This window comes from Rutilus rutilus (genome assembly GCF_951802725.1).
Source record: "Rutilus rutilus genome assembly, chromosome: 9".
Classification (NCBI taxonomy): Eukaryota; Metazoa; Chordata; class Actinopteri; order Cypriniformes; family Leuciscidae; genus Rutilus; species Rutilus rutilus.
In genome coordinates, this window is record NC_140223.1 from 4,517,235 (window position 1) to 4,536,635 (window position 19,401).

At 37.0% G+C, this 19,401-nt stretch overlaps 1 protein-coding gene across 1 annotated transcript in view; it reads left to right on the forward strand.

Moving 5' to 3' along the window:
- dync2h1 (dynein cytoplasmic 2 heavy chain 1) overlaps positions 1-9,845 on the forward strand; it is a 123,592-nt gene extending 113,747 nt beyond the window's left edge. The window contains exons 87-90 of the mRNA XM_084418454.1: positions 6,094-6,203; positions 7,098-7,179; positions 7,507-7,623; positions 9,205-9,845. Of these exons, the coding sequence (XP_084274580.1) occupies positions 6,094-6,203; positions 7,098-7,179; positions 7,507-7,623; positions 9,205-9,363 (468 nt within the window). The 3' untranslated portion in view covers positions 9,364-9,845. The remainder of the gene's footprint in view (positions 1-6,093; positions 6,204-7,097; positions 7,180-7,506; positions 7,624-9,204) is intronic.
- The last annotated feature ends 9,556 nt before the right edge of the window (positions 9,846-19,401 follow it).

A 19,401-nucleotide genomic window follows, 5' to 3' on the forward strand; every position in this document is an offset into this window, starting at 1 on the left:
CTCATCGTGTGTGTGTGTGTGTGTGTGTGTGTGTGTGTGTGTGTGTGTGTGTGTGTGTGTACTTGTACAACTATCTTTGTGAGGACCAGTTTGAGTTTTAGACCATTGGAGTGAGGACAAAGAGAGTAAAGTGAGGACATTTCGGCCGGTCCTCTCTCTCTGAGAGCCTTTAAAGGCCTGTTTGAGGGTCAACACTTGGTTTTAGGGATAAGGTTATAATGAGGTTAAGGGTCGGTTTAGGGTCAGGGGTCGGGTTAGGCACTTAGTTGTGATGGGTAAGGTTAGGGTAAGCGGCTAGAGATTGCATTGTGTCAATAAATGTCCTCATAAAGATAGATGAACAAGAGTGTGAGTGTGAGTGTGTGTGTGTGTGTGTGTGTGTGTGTGTGTGTGTGTGTGTGTGTGTGTGTGTCTGTGAGTGTGTGTGTGTGTGTGTGTGTGTGTGTGTGTGTGTGTGTGTGTGTGAGTGAGTCTGTGAGTGTGTCTGTGAGTGTGTCTGTCTGTCTGTGAGTGTGTCTGTGAGTGTGTGTGTGTGTGTGTGTGTGTGTGTGTGTGTGTGTGTCTGTGAGTGTGTGTGTGTCTGTCTGTCTGTGAGTATGTCTGTGAGTGTGTGTGTGTGTGTGTGTGTGTGTGTGTGTGTGTGTGTGTGTGTGTGTGTGTGTGTGTGTGGCCTGGAAAGCACCTGTCACGCGTGTCAAACTGTCTGCTAGTGGTGGGAGTTAGTTTGACTGTAATTAGTTCTGTGGAGCGAGCCGACAGAAACACTTCTCGTGATGAACGTGTTTCTTCATCTGAGATGATGATGATGGTTTCTCTGCTCCCTCAGGTATTGAACCAAACGCCTCAGAGAGAACGAGCGAGCAAATAACCCAGTAAACATGAAGGAACGAGGTTTGGATGAGTGAACTTGAGAGGGAGAATTTGGGTGAAGGAGTGTCGGAGCTTCTGCTTGATGCAAATATCTAATACTAAAGCAATGCAGGGTTCAAACTCCCTCAGCAGTCCATCCAGAACACACAGTATTTGTAGAAGTCTTAAAGGTACAGTAGCAAAACCAGGAATTAACTAAAATAAAGCACATTTTGCAAACGCTCCATGCCTCTCCCATCTCAAACATCACAAACTCGGCTCTTACAGTGCTTGTGAAGGCATGACTCAACAGGTAAAAGTAGACTAGTTTCAGTGAAAGGTCCAACATGTGTGTGCTATGTGTCATAAGTAAGCAGAAACACTCTGTGTAGTGTGAACGCAAGCGTCTCGCTTTTAAAAAACCCATCCAGCGAATCAGCATTGGGCACATTTTCTGACATGACAGTTAACATTATAAACTGGTACGTGTGTGTCTGAACAGGTGCATGATGATGTGATCTGTGAAGGTTGAATGTATCTTTTCATGTAATGTGTCAGTCATGGTCCCACACCCTCTGGCTCCGCCTCCTACAGTAGCCACGCCCCACACTCTCACTATTGGTTGAGCTGGAAAGTGATTGACAGATCTGATTCAGATCTTAATGATTTAATGGTGCCTGGGAGGCTCAATGTTTACACTTTTGGGGGAGATAAAGCCAATGAATAGCACACTAATAGTAGTCAATGAACAGTACACTGAGTTAAGAGAATGGATTTTAACATAAAAAATCTTACTTCACCTTTAAGGGTCTGAAATTATACTGAAAACATAAATTGACTGTTTTTGGTCCAAGAACACATAATAGTTTGATCAAATGTGGCTCCTTAAGGGAAGACACGGCAGGCAAAAACATCGGGGGGTGTTTTGGGCAATTTGTCTTCAATAACATGTCTTTCAGAAAGTACAATGGGGCACTTAACTCTAAAAGTGAAATATCATTGGCTGATGTCAATTTTAAAGGCCGTTTTCTCAAAATTGTTTTTTCCTCATACTCTGAGCCAGAAATCTCCACTTCAGCAGCACTTACATGCACCAAACTTTCCAGTTGTATTCCTATCTATATTCTTAAGGTTTTTACAGAGGGGTTTGGTCATATATCATTCAGATTCTGATTTATACAACATTTTATATTTTTTTTATGGCTGTTGACAGTTTTTTCTTATTAAAGTCCAACTGAAATCAAAATTGACCCTATTCACTTTGTTAGCGCATATTACTAGTCTTGTGGTGAACAATTAATCCGTGCCAGTTAATACACAGAAAAAAATTGTTTGCCGTCGTAATCTTTAATCAAAGTCTGAAAAGTTGCTTCCGGTCTGGAATGGCGTTCCTTCTCTGATGACGTGGGTTTGACGGCTTGGGTTGGGAAACGCTTAACCACTCCCCTCAAACCGTTAGTCTGTAATGAGCGAGAGATGGAGAGGAGGAGCGCTAGAGTAAAACCCTGCCCTCTGTTCAATATTCCTTTTCACTGGGAAATACGTCACAACACTGGAGAAAAGTCGTTTGCAACTTCCGGTTCACGCGGACTTTAATGGAGTGATAAAAAGAGATATCCAAAATCCCCTCTGTAAAAACCTTTGACTCTAATATGTCAACAAAATGAAACAAGAATTTTGAATCTGGCTTTATCCAATGGTCAGATTTCTCTTCTGGAACTATATGCAAATTAGCGCATATTTAATGAGATACTACCCAATTTGCATATTTAAACATAAATATTCTAAAAACTTGTAATACAAAAGATATTTGTCTTAATGTCAGTGATCAACTGGGGAAGTTTCATGCTGATATCTATTCGTTTTTTTTTTTTTTTCTATTCACCTGGGGCCTTAAATGATTATAAAACTGAAAGTCGAGGTCATCGAGGTCCGTGTGCCGAAACTCACCCGAGATTCCTCATTCGCGCTCCTGTAACGGATAATTGGATGTTATCCGTCATCGCTATTATGACGCCCACCTGCTCCAGGAGTTACATTTCTACAACACCAGCTGTTAACATTAAAAACTCTTACCGACCCCAAACCTTTGAACTCTAGCATATATTCCTGTCCACACCAGTGGATGATAATGTGCTTTATTATAAGCACAAGCATCACTACAAGCACACAGTTTCACTGCTGTTCATCAGCACTGAGGTTTATTACTGCAACACTTGAGTGTGTGTTGTTGTCTTAAAGTGGTGGTATAATGCCCTTTTCACAAGATGTAAAATAAGTCTCTGATGTCCCCAGAGTGTGTGTGTGAAGTTTTAGCTCAAAATACCCCACAGATATTTTTATATAGCATGTTAAAACTGTCACTTTTTGAGGGTGAAAAAAGTGACAATTAACAAAAAAGTGAAAAGTGAGAAAACGGTGTAAAAATGCACCGTTTTTGTGTGTGTCCCTTTAAATGCAAATGAGCTGCTGCTCCCGGCACAAGGGGCGGAGCTTCAAGAGCTCGTCTCCTTTTACCTCACACACACATGCACTGAACATTTCAAAAACTTTTAGTCTTTTATATTCAAACCGGAGTCAGACAATGATGGAGAGACTCAAGAAGAAGTGACAACATGTAGAAGCAACAGGACATTTCTGAATGGTTAGTTGATGAATTTATGAAGCTGATGTGTAGTTATCTTCTAGTCATTGATTAGCATATTCTGTCTTGATAATCTATAAATCGTGTTCAGGGGGCGGGGTTTATGTAAATTCTAGGGTTGGTGATGTCACTAACCCGGGAGGAATGTGGTGTAGTCTCTACCAGCCGTTTGTTGTAGTCCTTAAAAAGCGATTTCTTTAATAGCAAATATCTCCCTTTGCTCTGAACTTTGAGCGTTGTAACTTTGCAGATGTTGTTTATGCTCAAACAGCAACATTACACACTAACTAAAGCTAGAAAAGTCAAATCAGAATCAACCGCCCCTTTAAACGTGCTGCTGATAACTGTTTGTTTATTTTGTATGAATTAATCAAATCCAGAAAGGAAAGTGACGCTCACTGGGAAGGCATAATAAGCGTAGCCTTCATCCGACACCTTTCTCGGTTATTATTTATATGTAGCCTATATGTTTTTTGGGGTTTTTTCTCATGGTTCTCAAGTTTTATCAAAAGCTTGGAGTGAGATCACATGCGGTTAGGGGAGGAGCCCTAATGGAGCCCCGCCCCCCAATTTTACCCATTGTTCATAATTAACCAGCACAAATTGAAATTATAACAATTGGTAAATCTGATAAATGACAGAGCAATTCATCACATCAAATATACTCTTTAATGTTATATTTCACAATTACAAATATACAAAAATTACTAAAATATAACAAATTGCTCCAAACAGTTTGGAAAAACAAATCTTTTTGCATTTTGAATGTGTCTAGTTGAAATGGTATAATGATTTATTGTGTGGTGGGACATTGTGAACAAATGACATATTAGAGTATTAAGGTGTGTGTGTGTGTGTGTGTGTGTGTTTGTGTGTGTACACAAGAGTACACACTCCAGCTTATGAAATGTGTTTTGTGTTGTAAGTGTTTGTTGCACATTTTGATGCCTTGATAACAGGGGTAGGGCCCGGGGGCTCCCACTTGAAGCACTGTGGCTCCTTAATGTAACTAGAAAGACTATTAATACAGTATAATGTATAATTTAAAATAAAATGAAGAAATACATCTTCATTCCTTCCCATACCCACTAACATTTCCCTTAGTTTCAGATAACGTAAGCTAGCCAAACTGAGCAAAAGCTTCTGGCCCTGTTGCAAAGTAGTTGTAGAGTTTTTGACTGCATCAGTAATAATGTATACGATGGGCTATATATTAAATGTTCTAGCTTAAAAATGTTAGACGAGCTTTCTTCCAGCTTACCTTCTCCATCACGACGTGTGTTCGCGCGATGTTGTTGGTTACCTAGTAACGAACGCAATCTGGCCGAGAATGTTCCGTCAACTTCCGTGTGTTCGCGCATCTATGTTGCCTAGTAACGAACGCAATCTGGCCGAGAATGTTCCGTCAACTTCCGTGTGTTCGCGCATCTATGTTGCCTAGTAACGAACGCAATCTGGCCGAGAATGTTCCGTCAACTTCCGTGTGTTCGCGCATCTATGTTGCCTAGTAACGAACGCAATCTGTCCGAGAATGTTCCGTCAACTTCCGTGTGTTCGCGCATCTATGTTGCCTAGTAACGAACGCAATCTGGCCGAGAATGTTCCGTCAACTTCCGTGTGTTCGCGCATCTATGTTGCCTAGTAACGAACGCAATCTGGCCGAGAATGTTCCGTCAACTTCCGTGTGTTCGCGCATCTATGTTGCCTAGTAACGAACGCAATCTGGCCGAGAATGTTCCGTCAACTTCCGTGTGTTCGCGCATCTATGTTGCCTAGTAACGAACGCAATCTGGCCGAGAATGTTCCGTCAACTTCCGTGTGTTCGCGCATCTATGTTGCCTAGTAACGAACGCAATCTGTCCGAGAATGTTCCGTCAACTTCCGTGTGTTCGCGCATCTATGTTGCCTAGTAACGAACGCAATCTGGCCGAGAATGTTCCGTCAACTTCCGTGTGTTCGCGCATCTATGTTGCCTAGTAACGAACGCAATCTGGCCGAGAATGTTCCGTCAACTTCCGTGTGTTCGCGCATCTATGTTGCCTAGTAACGAACGCAATCTGTCCGAGAATGTTCCGTCAACTTCCGTGTGTTCGCGCATCTATGTTGCCTAGTAACGAACGCAATCTGGCCGAGATACGTGCTGGTGGCAGGAAACTTCACTTTGTGTGCCTGCGCCTCGTATACAACGTTGTATATAAAGCTTGCAGGACAACTTGGTTGGCATTGCCTTTTCAGCGTGAGAAATACACGGTGTGGCGTGTGAGCGTGTGAACTGGTTGAATTGCGTGTGTCTCTCGGCCAATGCGTGAGACTTGAGAACCCTGTTTTTCTTTACTTTGGAAAAATATCTGTGAGCACCGAAATAAATTTTGTTGAATTGAAAAAAAAAAGAAAAAGCGATGGACACACTGATGCTTTTAGAAAGAGTCTCCGCTGTTCTGAGCCGTAAAGCACAGAGAGTCTGGAGTCTGAGGAGAAGCAGCAGGTGCGGGAAGAAGCAGCGATTGTTACTGTACAACTGACACCAGCAGCACTCAAATCACTTCTGTCATCACACGCCATCAGCATGTGTGTGTGTGTGTGTGTGTGTGTGTGTGTAGGGCTGGGTAGAGAGGGCCGAGAGGGCTGGACTGCTGTCGGAGATGCTGGATCTGTCGGAGCTTTTCCACCCGGACACTTTCCTGAACGCCCTGAGACAAGAGACCGCCAGGTGACGTACTTGCTAACATGTGTATATATATATAATGATAATGAAAATTAAACCCCTGATAAAACACATGCTAAGGTTAACTTGAGGTAAAATATAACTTATCTCGCATACACCTGTTAGTAAATGAAGATATATTACAATTATAATGAGAATGAAATGCACCTGATGAAACTCATGCTAACAACTACATGTGAATGTATGTATATATATATATAATGGTACTACTATGGTAACCTTGAAAGTATCATGTTAAAGCCATTGTATGTTTCAAAGTACCATAGTATTATCATCTGACACTGTACCATAGTACTACCACAGTATTACTGGCAAAGATTACTGTGGTACATGGTAGAAAAACATGAAAAATATAATATAACATATAATAATAATATACAATATTAAAAATAGAAATAATATATAAAGCATTCAAATATAAATATATAAAAAATATTTAAAATATAAATAATAAAACATTGTTCATTGTATATATTTCAAATGAATGGAAATATAATGAAGGTAGCTCACGGATAATGTACGTTATGGTCACTTGCTAAACTTGTACATATACACCCACTAAAGTAAACTCGAGCTAACTTACCTGATAAACACCTGCTTAACTAAAGACTTGTGGAGATGTGTGTCACACACACGGGCTAAATGAAACCGAGGTCGCTCGAGTCGCCTAAACCTGCTAATCTGAAATCAGAGATAACACACACTAACATAACTCCTGCACATTTACTGAGCTCAGATGATGTAATCTACCTAACATACACAGAAGTCTCAGAGGTACAGTCGCACAAAGAGCCTGTTCAAGAGTCAAAGCGAGTGTTTTATGAAGTTCAGAATAAAATTGTAGGTTTTATTGTGTTTTTTAAACGACGTGTGTTTTAGGTTGATGAGCTGCTCTATGGACAGCCTGAAGTTCGTCACGTCATGGAGGGGCAAGATTACTGAAGCCAAACTACAAGTGAAGGTACAAACGTTCCTTCCGAACGAAGAATGTGTGTTTAACATGATATAACTGAGGTTCTCATGTTAACTAAACTCTCTCTCTCTCTGTGTTTCTCTCTCTGTGTGTGTCTCTCTGTGTGTGTGTCTCTCTCTCTCTCTCTCTCTCTCTCTCTCGCTGTGTTTCTCTCTCTGTGTGTGTCTCTCTGTGTGTGTGTCTCTCTCTCTCTCTCTCTCTCTCTCTCTCTGTGTTTCTCTCTCTGTGTGTCTCTCTCTCTCTCTCTCTCTCTCTCTGTGTGTTTCTCTCTCTGTGTGTCTCTCTCTCTCTCTCTCTCTCTCTCTCTCTCTCTAGATTGGTGGTTTGCAGTTGGAAGGTTGTAGTTTTGATGGAAACCGTCTGTCTGAAAGCCATCATGACTCTCCCAGTGTGTCTGCCGTCCCTGCGTGTCACATGGCCTGGATCCCACAGGTAACACACACACTCTTTACCCTCTCAGTAAGAGATAATGTACATCCAGCCGGTTGTTATCGCAGAATAAACTCTCGGCAGGGTGATCAGGACCCCGACGTGAAACCAGAAGGGTTTTACTTTGCGATAAACCACCGACTGGATGTACATTATCCTGTTTATTACTCCGTTACTTCCCGCACAAGTGAATTATTGAATATAGATTGTTGTTAAAATATTTTATTAGCTTACTAAACGCAAAGCTTCTGATAAGAAAACAGTTGCTAGCAAGTGGCTCTCAGCCAAGAAGACAGAAGATAAAGTACAGTCACACCACTTATTACATGGCTTTTCACCGCATAAATAATTATGAGGACAAGAGATATGTACAGATGTGCATACTATGTACAAAACAATCATCCTGACAAGAAGATGAACACAGCAACAATATTACAGTATTAATAATAGTGAAGTCCTCCGATTTCATTTTCATAAAATAGATAAATATAACAAAATGTCAGCAGGCTTGAGGTGTGTGTTATTCAGCGTCGCTATTGACGATGGATGTTATCGTGGAATAACACACCCCGTAATGTCGCGACTGACCAATCAGAATCAAGTATTCCAGAAATCTGTGTAATAAGTACGGAATAATTGACTCCTGTCCTTTGAATTATTAGAAAATAATGAACATCCGCCCGCTTCGCGTCGTGGCCGCATTACCACCTCGGGTGTGCATTATTTTCTAATAATTCAACGTCCCGTAGTCAATTATTACGCTTATACTACGGTTACCACACCTCAAAACATTGTCAGATGTTGTATTTAAAGACGTTTGTCAGGTTTTTGACCTTAAACGCTCTTGTGTGTGGGACTAATTTCTTACGCATCTCATCCCTCGCCTCCAAAATGCAATTTTAGAGCTCGTAACGGAGGCTTGAGCCACTGATAGCAGACCCTTGCAGTTATTAATGCTGTTATTAGAGAGAGAGAGTGAGATTAAGTGTGTGTGAATTATCTGAGTCTCTCAACAGTGTTTGTATGTTAACAGTGTAAGTTTATCAGCTTCAAGAACAGCGCTGTTATTTCCTCGCTAGTGAGAGATGTCATGTAGCTTTTAAGTTGCTAAACTATTTTACTGATGAAATAATCAGAGCAGCGCTGAAAACACGTTTCTGTGCGAGTGTGTGTCCGTACTGTATGTGTGTGAGAGAGAGAGTATGTGCTGTCCGTACATAACCAAACGTAATTTTGTGGCAAAAAAACATGGAAATAAATCATTGTTTTTATCTTATTGTTTACTATATTTATTTGCTTGTCAGTGTCGTTGTGGGATTTTGCTCTTTTGTTGTTATCGGCTGTAAAGACCTTTAAAGTAACTGAAATCATTTGGCGAAGTGATGTGGAGCTGTAATGCGGTCAAGACCTGCTGGAACTACTTTATTCATGCGTTTTACTTGAAAATAATTGCACACCTTAGAATGTTCGTCAACCAATCAGATTTAAGCATTCAACAGCCACCTAGTATAATTACATTTCTTTGATGTTTCCAGTGATAGCTGTAGATTAAAGTGTGTGTGTGTGTGTGTGTGTGTGTTTCAGAGCACTGTGGGAAGTTATTCTCCAGACGAGTGCATCTCTCTGCCCGTGTACAGCAGTGCTGAGCGTGTGTGTGTGGTGACAAACGTGCAGCTGCCGTGTGCCGGAGATCATGACACATGGATCCAGAGCGGAGCGGCACTCTTCCTCAAACAGCAGTAACACACACACACACACACTGAGATGTTTCCACAATCGATTTATAATGCGAGCGATCCACACACAGATATTATAATCATTTTATGTCACTACTTGTTTTGTATTTGTCTTTGGATTCATATGGGGGTGTTTTTGTCACGATTGCCGCATTAAAGCTGCTGTAAGACTGTAGTATTCAGTCATGTCGCATATATTTATATTGTCAAATAAAATAGTTTTCTTCAAGATCATTATTTTTCTCTCCATTCAATTTCAGTGCAATTTTAGTACTTTATTGGCACGGCAAAATCTGCACATACCTAGAGTAGTGGTCGAAAGTCACGTACGGGGGAGATATTTATATTTTATGACCCTATAAGTTCAATATTAAACCATCAAAATATGAGGAAAATATTTTTAATCTCAGGGAAGAACAAAACATTAAACAAATCAAGCCAAATCACAAGTGTGATTAGACTAAACAAAAAGATAAGTAACTAAATAAAATTAGTAATGAAAAAATACTGAAATTAAATTCATAAATACAATAAAAAAATAAATAAAATGAATTGAAATATAAAAAATAAATCAATGATTTTAACAGAAAAGAACCAATTCCTAATGTGATGTATGTGTTTTTTATTTAATATACTATACTCTCTTATTCAAATTGGTAATGGAGTAATTTTCTGTTGCCCAGTCTGAAAACAGTCAGTATTTTTGCAGTTTTGTGATGCAAGACTGTTCTTTGTAAAAAGAAAAAAAGCAATGATGCTAGAATCATAAATAAATGTGATCAGAGGGATATATAAGTGAATAGGAATACTGTATCGCACAATGCAATGTACAAGATATGACTGTCCATTTCCAAAGCGACAAGTCAAGCAGAAATGACATCAGCTGTGATTTGAACATCTCTTGCTTTACTCATTTGATCAGACTGACAAAAATGACTTCTCATATAATAAGCAGGTCATGTGACAACAGACCTTTATGTTTGCATACTGTTTAACATACTATTTGAAAAAAGCAGGAGTACACTGCAGTATGAAGCTTTCATCTGTCAGTTTGTCTGAACGTCAGCAGGTTGCAGTGATGACCTTTGACCCACACTCATGTTATAGAGGCCACCTGCCCTCTGGATTGATCATTACAACAGCAGGTATGACGCGTGACCTTTGACCTCTGTGATGTGTGTGAGATCAGGATGCAGATGCTGCGTTTCTCCTCTGATCCTCCTTTTCCTTTAGAGAGGAACAGAAACATCCTCGTTCATTCCTGAGCGTCACAGCTCTTCTCATGGTGCAAAACAGTACCATGATATTCATGTGTTTTTGGGCCATGTACTATGGTAATAACATTTTATTTAAATTTATTTTTGGACATGGGTACAATGGTAATGTTTTTTTGTAAGCTGACATCGGATTTTAAATACTAATGTACATGCATATGGTGATCACATAGTACCATGGTTTTTACCATCTGATACCATCAATGTACCACATTACTGCTGTAGTGTTGTTTTATATGAGGTCTGCAGTGTGTGTATCTAGTCACCACACACACACTCACACTCATTTAGACTGACATTATGCCCTTTTGCTGGAGGCTTTTCACAAACACACACTCAGAGAGTTTTGGAGCTTCTTGACTTTTCAGATAGAGAGGCTTTTTATCCGCACATCAAAGGTCAGTGTGTGTGGTTCTGTGTGAATACTGAATTCTGGTGGTTATGTGCAATTTGAAATCTGAACTGCAACATAAATCAAAACGCTGACCTTTAATCCCCTCACACACACACAGAGCCACAGCATCCACCTGTAACTGGACAACAGAAAAAAGTCATAAAAAATACCATGGTACAATGATTGTACTTTAGAGATAGCAAGGTATTACTATAATGTAAAAAAATAAGAACATTATAATACCATGGTACTATAAATGACAAAAATGATGTGGTATTACCAGTGTAAATGTACAAAAGTATGGTATTACTATGGTAAATATAAAACCGTGTTTCCAGGGTAAATGTAAAAAAAAAAAAACATGGTAGTTCCAGGTTACATGTAAAAAAAAAAAAAAAAAAAACATGGTAGTTTTACTTTAAATGAAAAAACATGGTAGCTCCAGGATAAATGTAATGGTAAATTTAGCAAACATGGTAGTTCCAGGGTAAGTGTAAAAAAACACTGTAGTTCCAGGATAAAAAACCTTGTAGTTCCAGGATAAAAAAAACATGGTAGTTCCAGGTTAAATGTAAAAATAAAAAAAAACATGGTAGTTCCAGGGTAAATGTAAAAAAAAACTAAAAAACATGGTAGTTCCAGGGTAAATGTAAAAAAAAAAAAAAAAAACTTGGTAGTTCCAGGGTAAATGTAAAACAAACAAACATGGTAGTTCCAGAGTAAATGTAAAAACAAAACAAAAACATGGTAGTTCCAGAGTAAATGTAAAAAAACATGGTAGTTCCAGAGTAAATGTAAAAAAAAAAAAAAAAGGTAGTTCCAGGGTAAATGTAAAAAAACAAAAAAAACTAGTTCCAGGGTAAAAAAAACAAAAAAAAAACATGGTAGTTCCAGGGTAAATGTAAAAAAACACTGTAGTTCCAGGATAAAAAACCTTGTAGTTCCAGGATAAAAAAAACATGGTAGTTCCAGGTTAAATGTAAAAATAAAAAAAAACATGGTAGTTCCAGGGTAAATGTAAAAAAAAACTAAAAAACATGGTAGTTCCAGGGTAAATGTAAAAAAAAAAAAAAAAAACTTGGTAGTTCCAGGGTAAATGTAAAACAAACAAACATGGTAGTTCCAGAGTAAATGTAAAAACAAAACAAAAACATGGTAGTTCCAGAGTAAATGTAAAAAAACATGGTAGTTCCAGAGTAAATGTAAAAAAAAAAAAAAAAGGTAGTTCCAGGGTAAATGTAAAAAAACAAAAAAAACTAGTTCCAGGGTAAAAAAAACAAAAAAAAAACATGGTAGTTCCAGGGTAAATGTAAAAAAAAACAAAAAAAAAACAAAAAAACATGGTAGTTCCAGGGTAAATGTAAAAAAAAAAAAAAAAACATGGTAGTTCCAGGGTAAATGTAAAAAACAAAAACAACAAAAAAAACATGGTAGTTCCAGGGTAAATGTAAAAAAACAAAAACAACAAAAAAAACATGGTAGTTCCAGGTTAAATGTAAAAAAACACACACAAAAAAAACATGGTAGTTCCAGGTTAAATGTAAAAAAAAACAAAAAAAAACATGGTAGTTCCAGGGTAAATGTAAAAAAACATGGTAGTTCCAGGGTAAATGTAAAAAAAAAAAAACATGGTTGTTCCAGGGTAAATGTAAAACAAACAAACATGGTAGTTCCAGGGTAAATGTAAAAAAAACAAAAAAACATGGTAATTCCAGGGTAAATGTAAAACAAACAAACATGGTAGTTCCAAGGTAAATGTAAAAAAAAACAAAAAAAACATGGTAGTTCCAGGGTAAATGTAAAAAAAAAAAAAAAACATGGTAATTCCAGGTTAAATGTAAAACAAACAAACATGGTAGTTTCAGGGTAAATGTAAAAAAAAAAAAAACATGGTAGTTCCAGAAAAAAAAAAAACATGGTAGTTCCAGGATAAAAAAAAAAAACATGGTAGTTCCAGGGTAAAAAACATGGTAGTTCCAGGGTAAAAAACATGGTAGTTCCAGAATACAAAAAGAACATGGTAGTTCCAGGGTAAAAAACATGGTAGTTCCAGGGTAAATGTAAAAAAAAAAAAAAAAAACATGGTATTTCCAGGGTAAATGTAAAAAAACAACAACAAAAAAAACCCTAGTTCCAGGGTAAATAAAAAATAAATAAAAAAAAGCATGGTAGTTCCAGGGTAAATGTAAAAACAAAACAAAAAAAACATGGTAGTTCCAGGGTAAATGTAAAACAAACAAAAACAAAAAAACATGGTAGTTCCAGGGTAAATGTAAAAACAAAACAAAAAAAACATGGTAGTTCCAGGGTAAATGTAAAAAAAAAAAAAACATGGTAGTTCCAGAGTAAATGTAAAAAAAAAAAAAACATGGTAGTTCCAGGGTAAATGTAAAAAAAAAAAAAAAACATGGTAGTTCCAGGGTAAATGTAAAAAACTAAAACAACAAAAAAAACATGGTAGTTCCAGGGTAAATGTAAAAAAACATGGTAGTTCCAGGGTAAATGTAAAAAAAAAAAACATGGTAGTTCCAGGGTAAATGTAAAACAAACAAACATGGTAGTTCCAGAGTAAATGTAAAAACAAAACAAAAAACATGGTAGTTCCAGAGTAAATGTAAAAAAACAAAAATCATGGTAGTTCCAGGGTAAATGTAAAAAAAAAAAAAAAAAAAAAAGGTAGTTCCAGGTTAAATGTAAAACAAACAAACATGGTAGTTTCAGGGTAAATGTAAAAAAAAAAAAAACATGGTAGTTCCAGGGTAAATGTAAAAAAAAAAAAAAAAACATGGTAGTTCCAGGGTAAATGTAAAAAAACATGGTAGTTCCAGGGTAAATGTAAAAAAAAAACCATGGTAGTTCCAGGAAAAAAAAAACCATGGTAGTTCCAGGATAAAAAACAAACATGGTAGTTCCAGGTTAAATGTAAAAAAAAACAAAAAAAAAACATGGTAGTTCCAGGGTAAATGTAAAAAAAACAAAAAAAAAAAAACATGGTAGTTCCAGGTTAAATGTAAAAAAAAAAAAAAAAAAAAACATGGTAGTTTCAGGGTAAATGTAAAAAAAACAAAAAAAAAACATGGTAGTTCCAGGTTAAATGTAAAAAAAAAAAAAAAAAAAAAAAAACATGGTAGTTCCAGGGTAAATGTAAAAAAACATGGTAGTTCCAGGGTAAATGTAAAAAAACATGGTAGTTCCAGGATAAAAAAAAAGGTAGTTCCAGGGTAAAAAACATGGTAGTTCCAGGGTAAAAAACATGGTAGTTCCAGGGTAAAAAACATGGTAGTTCCAGGATAAAAAAAACATGGTTGTTCCAGGATAAAAAAAAACATGGTAGTTCCAGGGTAAATGTAAAAAAACATGGTAGTTCCAGGGTAAAAAACATGGTAGTTCCAGGGTAAAAAACATGGTAGTTCCAGGATAAAAAAAACATGGTTGTTCCAGGATAAAAAAAAACATGGTAGTTCCAGGTTAAAAAAAAAAAAAAACACAACAAAAAAAACATGGTAGTTCCAGGGTAAATGTAAAACAAAACAAAAAAAAACATGGTAGTTCCAGGGTAAATGTAAAAAAAAAACATGGTAGTTCCAGGGTAAATGTAAAAAAAACAAAAAAAAAACATGGTAGTTCCAGGGTAAATGTAAAAAAAAACAAAAAAAACATGGTAGTTCCAGGGTAAATGTAAAAAAACATGGTAGTTCCAGGTTAAATAAAAAAAAAAAACACAAAAAAACACAACAAAAAAAACATGGTAGTTCCAGGGTAAATGTAAAAAAAAAAAAAAAAAAAAAAAAAACATGGTAGTTCCAGGTTAAATGTAAAAAAAACAACAAAAAAAACATGGTAGTTTCAGGGTAAATGTAAAAAACAAAAAAAAACAAAAAAAAACATGGTAGTTCCAGGTTAAATGTAAAAAAACAAAACAAAAAAAAACATGGTAGTTCCAGGGTAAATGTAAAAAAACATGGTATTTCCAGGATAAAAAAAAAAGGTAGTTCCAGGGTAAAAAACATGGTAGTTCCAGGGTAAAAAACATGGTAGTTCCAGGATAAAAAAAACATGGTTGTTCCAGGATTAAAAAAAACATGGTAGTTCCAGGGTAAATGTAAAAAAACATGGTAGTTCCAGGTTAAATAAAAAAAAAAACACAAAAAAACACAACAAAAAAAACATGGTAGTTCCAGGGTAAATGTAAAAAAAAAACATGGTAGTTCCAGGGTAAATGTAAAAAAAAAAAAAAAAAAACATGGTAGTTCCAGGGTAAATGTAAAAAACAAACAAAAAAAACATGGTAGTTCCAGGGTAAATGTAAAAAAACATGGTAGTTCCAGGTTAAATAAAAAAAAAAAAAACACAAAAAAACACAACAAAAAAAACATAGTTCCAGGGTAAATGTAAAAAAAACCCCAAAAAACATGGTAGTTCCAGGGTAAATGTAAAAAAAACAAACATGGTAGTTCCAGAGTAAATGTAAAAAATTTTTTTTAAAACATGGTAGTTCCAGGATAAAAAAAAACATGGTAGTTCCAGGGTAAAAAACATGGTAGTTCCAGGATAAAAAAAAAAACATGGTAGTTCCAGGGTAAAAAACATGGTAGTTCCAGGGTAAAAAACATGGTAGTTCCAAGGTAAAAAACATGGTAGTTCCAGGATTAAAAAAAACATGGTAGTTCCAGGGTAAAAAACATGGTAGTTCCAGGGTAAAAAACATGGTAGTTCCAGGGTCAATGTAAAAAAAACAACATGGTAGTTCCAGGGTAAATGTATATATATATATATTAGGGCTGTCCCCGACTATGGATTTTCATAGTCGAATCAGAATCATCATGTCTTGCCTATAGTCGACTTAATAGTCGAATCATGTGTATGGGGGCGGGGCTTTAATGTTTCAAAACCGCGATGTACAGAAAATCACACAAAGATATAGAAGAAAATGTATAAAAACATTTTGGATCAATAAAACTAAGAACTCCAGAAAGGCACACTGCAGACAGGATTTGCATTTCACATGCAAATCAAATTAAATCGGCTAAATTACCTGTGCAAGCAGGCCAGCCTACAGCACAACATCGATGCACCGAAAAAATAAACAATTAATTTACTCAATTAAATTAGAACAGAATATACCTTTCTAATAAATAAAAATACAAAACGAAATAAATCAGAATCACAAGATGAGCAAATGTGTGCAAAATGCCTAAAGTGCAGAGGAACATATATTCAAAACACAAGCCACAAATAGTTAGATTAGATAACCCTGACAGATTAATAAATAAAATACAAATAAAGAAATTATTAAAATAACGATAGTTGCCAGAATTTTCAACTTTGTCTTTTTAACTGCAGAAACAACAATAAATGCTAAACTGGAGAGGCAGTCTTTTTAGCTAAAAATGTTCACAGCATCCAAAAATCAAATTAGAACCGGCTGAAAAGTTTTGAAATCACTTGTACCCTACCTGATCGAGAGAACAAACCAGTCTTTCACTCTGACTGTGTCCGTTGGAGTCTTTTCAAATTGTGCGCGCATTCTAACGTGAAACCCAGTCTATGCGTGAAACGTGTAAACGTTGGCCGGCAGAAGTGCGATTATGGTTTTCCTGATGCTAAATCCAGCCTTGGAGAATATCCTTTCTGATGGTGTACATCCACACTTTAGATTTTCTTATCCCAGACATTGTTAAAGATTTAAATCCTTGCCGCGAAGACGCTCCTCTGTCGGTCACGGATTGAAAGTGAAACTTAAATCTGTCGCGGGGTGTTTGGATTTATTCACGCACGTTAAAAATAGCTTCTTTCTTTGCACATTTTTATATACAGCATTATCATAATAGGCTGAATATTAACGACATAAAAGCTAGTTCTATGTGAAATCAGACACTGAGCGCCCTCATATAGCCAAAGTGGCATGATCCTCATTTCATAACACCTCTGCGAAGATTCGACCGTGAGATCGGTAGTCGAATCAGGCTCCTCCTATCGAAGCATCGAATCTTCGACTATTCGGGGTCACCCCTAATATATATATATATATATATATATATATAAAATCATGGTTAATGTTTCGTGGTAAATGTAAAAATCATAGTAGTTTCATAGTAAATGTAAAAACATGGTAGTTTCAGGGTACTTTTTGGTACCAATTTTTGTAAGTGTGTGTTATTTATGACAGAGAGTCTCTGTCTCTTGTTCTCACACACACACACACACAATCAAACTGCAAAACAGGAAACAGAACAGAGGAATGCCGTGTGCTAGGAAAAGCACAGACCTGTGGGCCGTGTGTGTGTGTGTTTATGCAGTGATTTTGATTGATTTTCTTCATTAATTTCCCTCTTCCTGTCATAGTTCATTTTTCTCATGGCTGTCTGTCAGCGGTCGCCCGGAGCAGCTCCAATTATAATACACCACTGAGGAGGAGTGCTTTGAGCCCGGTTTAGGGAAATAAATCTGACAAAAATGATCATTAACTCACCGTCATCTTGTTACAAACCCGGATGGCTTTCTTTTTCCATGGAGCACAAAAGAAGACATTTATCTGAATGTTCACGCTGCTCTTCTCATAGTGAATGTGAAGCGAAACATCTCCATTCATCTTCCTCGTAGAACATCCTGCAGGTTTCAAACGACATGGCGGTGAGAAAATGATTAGAAATGTCATTTTGGAGGGAATTATTCCTGAGATGTTTTGCTGCAGGATCTTTATGTAATGTTCACAGATGGAAAGAAAATGAGAAGTGAGACATCAAATTGAGAAATCAACAGAGAAAGACACAAACAGATGGAAGGAGTAAAATTAACTGTGTGTGTCTCTGCTCATGTAATTGCTGGACTGTTTTAAAGATGGAAGGTTCACATTTTTAATGTTTTATTTATATTTTAAATATTTTAGGTATATATATATGCTTTATATAATTTAATTTTTTATATATATTGTTTATATTATTTAATATTATATAAATAATATTTCTTTCATTGGAATATTATATTTTTTCACCATTTCCCATTGGAATATTTACAAGAAGTACTGTGGTAGTAATATGGTACTTTGAAATATAAAATGGTTCTTCTAACATGATACTTTCAAAAGTACCATGATACTGTTTTTTTTTAGATTGCAGTGAAATGAAATATAAGTAGCGACGGATGTTTTCTTCCATATTGTGAAACGTTTGAGTGTAACAAATTATCGAAAAGAAAACATGTTGTGTGGGGACTTGCTGCTATGCATCGGTTGTTGATAAGATGTTGATATGTGGGCGTGGCACTCAATAAGGGGGCGGAGTTTAAGCGGGCTCGGTGATTGGAGAAGTCCTGCTTACATCATCAGAGAGAAGTCTATTGTTTTTATTGGAATTTTGATTCAAAATTACGAGGTTAAAATGCGAAGAACAAAAACGAAACATGCATGGATGAATTGTTTGCGATAAGATCTATAACATGCATTTAGGAAATAAACCGCTATATAATGTTTTTTGTTATTATTTAAATCAGCATGACAGCAGTGCACAAATATTACCATCATGCATACATATTTATTTCAGTGAAGTCATTATTTTGTTTTCCTAGGACCATTATGATTTTTCTTTAAAAAAAAGCATGATTCACTTTCTTTTTCATTTTGCGTATCTTGCATCCTGCGAATACATCATATTACAGAAGTAAACTGCTGTTTCATGAAGATTTTAATGAACTCTGAATCATAAATGTGTCTCAGATTCTCAGGTGATGTTCAGTGTGTGTGTTTAATGGGTCTCTCGTGAAACACACACACACAGGGCCTGATGCGAGTGCGTCACCACTCTACTCGCCATTGTATCGCTCCATCTCTGCTCATTTTCAACGTTGATGCAACGCTGATGAAATCTAATGCACAGGTTCTCTCGCTCACACACACAATGATGTAAACCCGCTGTAAACTCAGCGCTCGCAGTTTCAGGGGGGATTAGAGTTGAAATCTCCGAGCTCTGAGCGGCGACCTGCTCTTCTGTCTCAGATGAAAGTTTAATGTGTGAGTGTCAGTGTGCAGTCGTGATGTGACAGTCTCCACCCCCGCTGCGCTCCCCTGAGAGGTCAAAGGTCACCTGACATCACTTCCACCCACACCTGACCTCGTTTCCTCCATCTGTTTTCGGCAACCGAAGAAACGCTGGCTTTCTCAGAGCTCACGTCAAGTAGATGCTTTTGTACTCATTAGCAGACGCACAGGTTCGTTCTGATGAATTCCCTGAAGAATTCCTTTAAGTTGCTGTTTACAGTAATGGAAAATATAACGGCAGTCAATGGGGCAGGTGTAGCAAACATGAAGTTTGTGTATTTGTGAAAGCGCTCGTATTAATTATTACAGGGTTCCCATGGGTTCTTGAAATCCTTGAAAGTT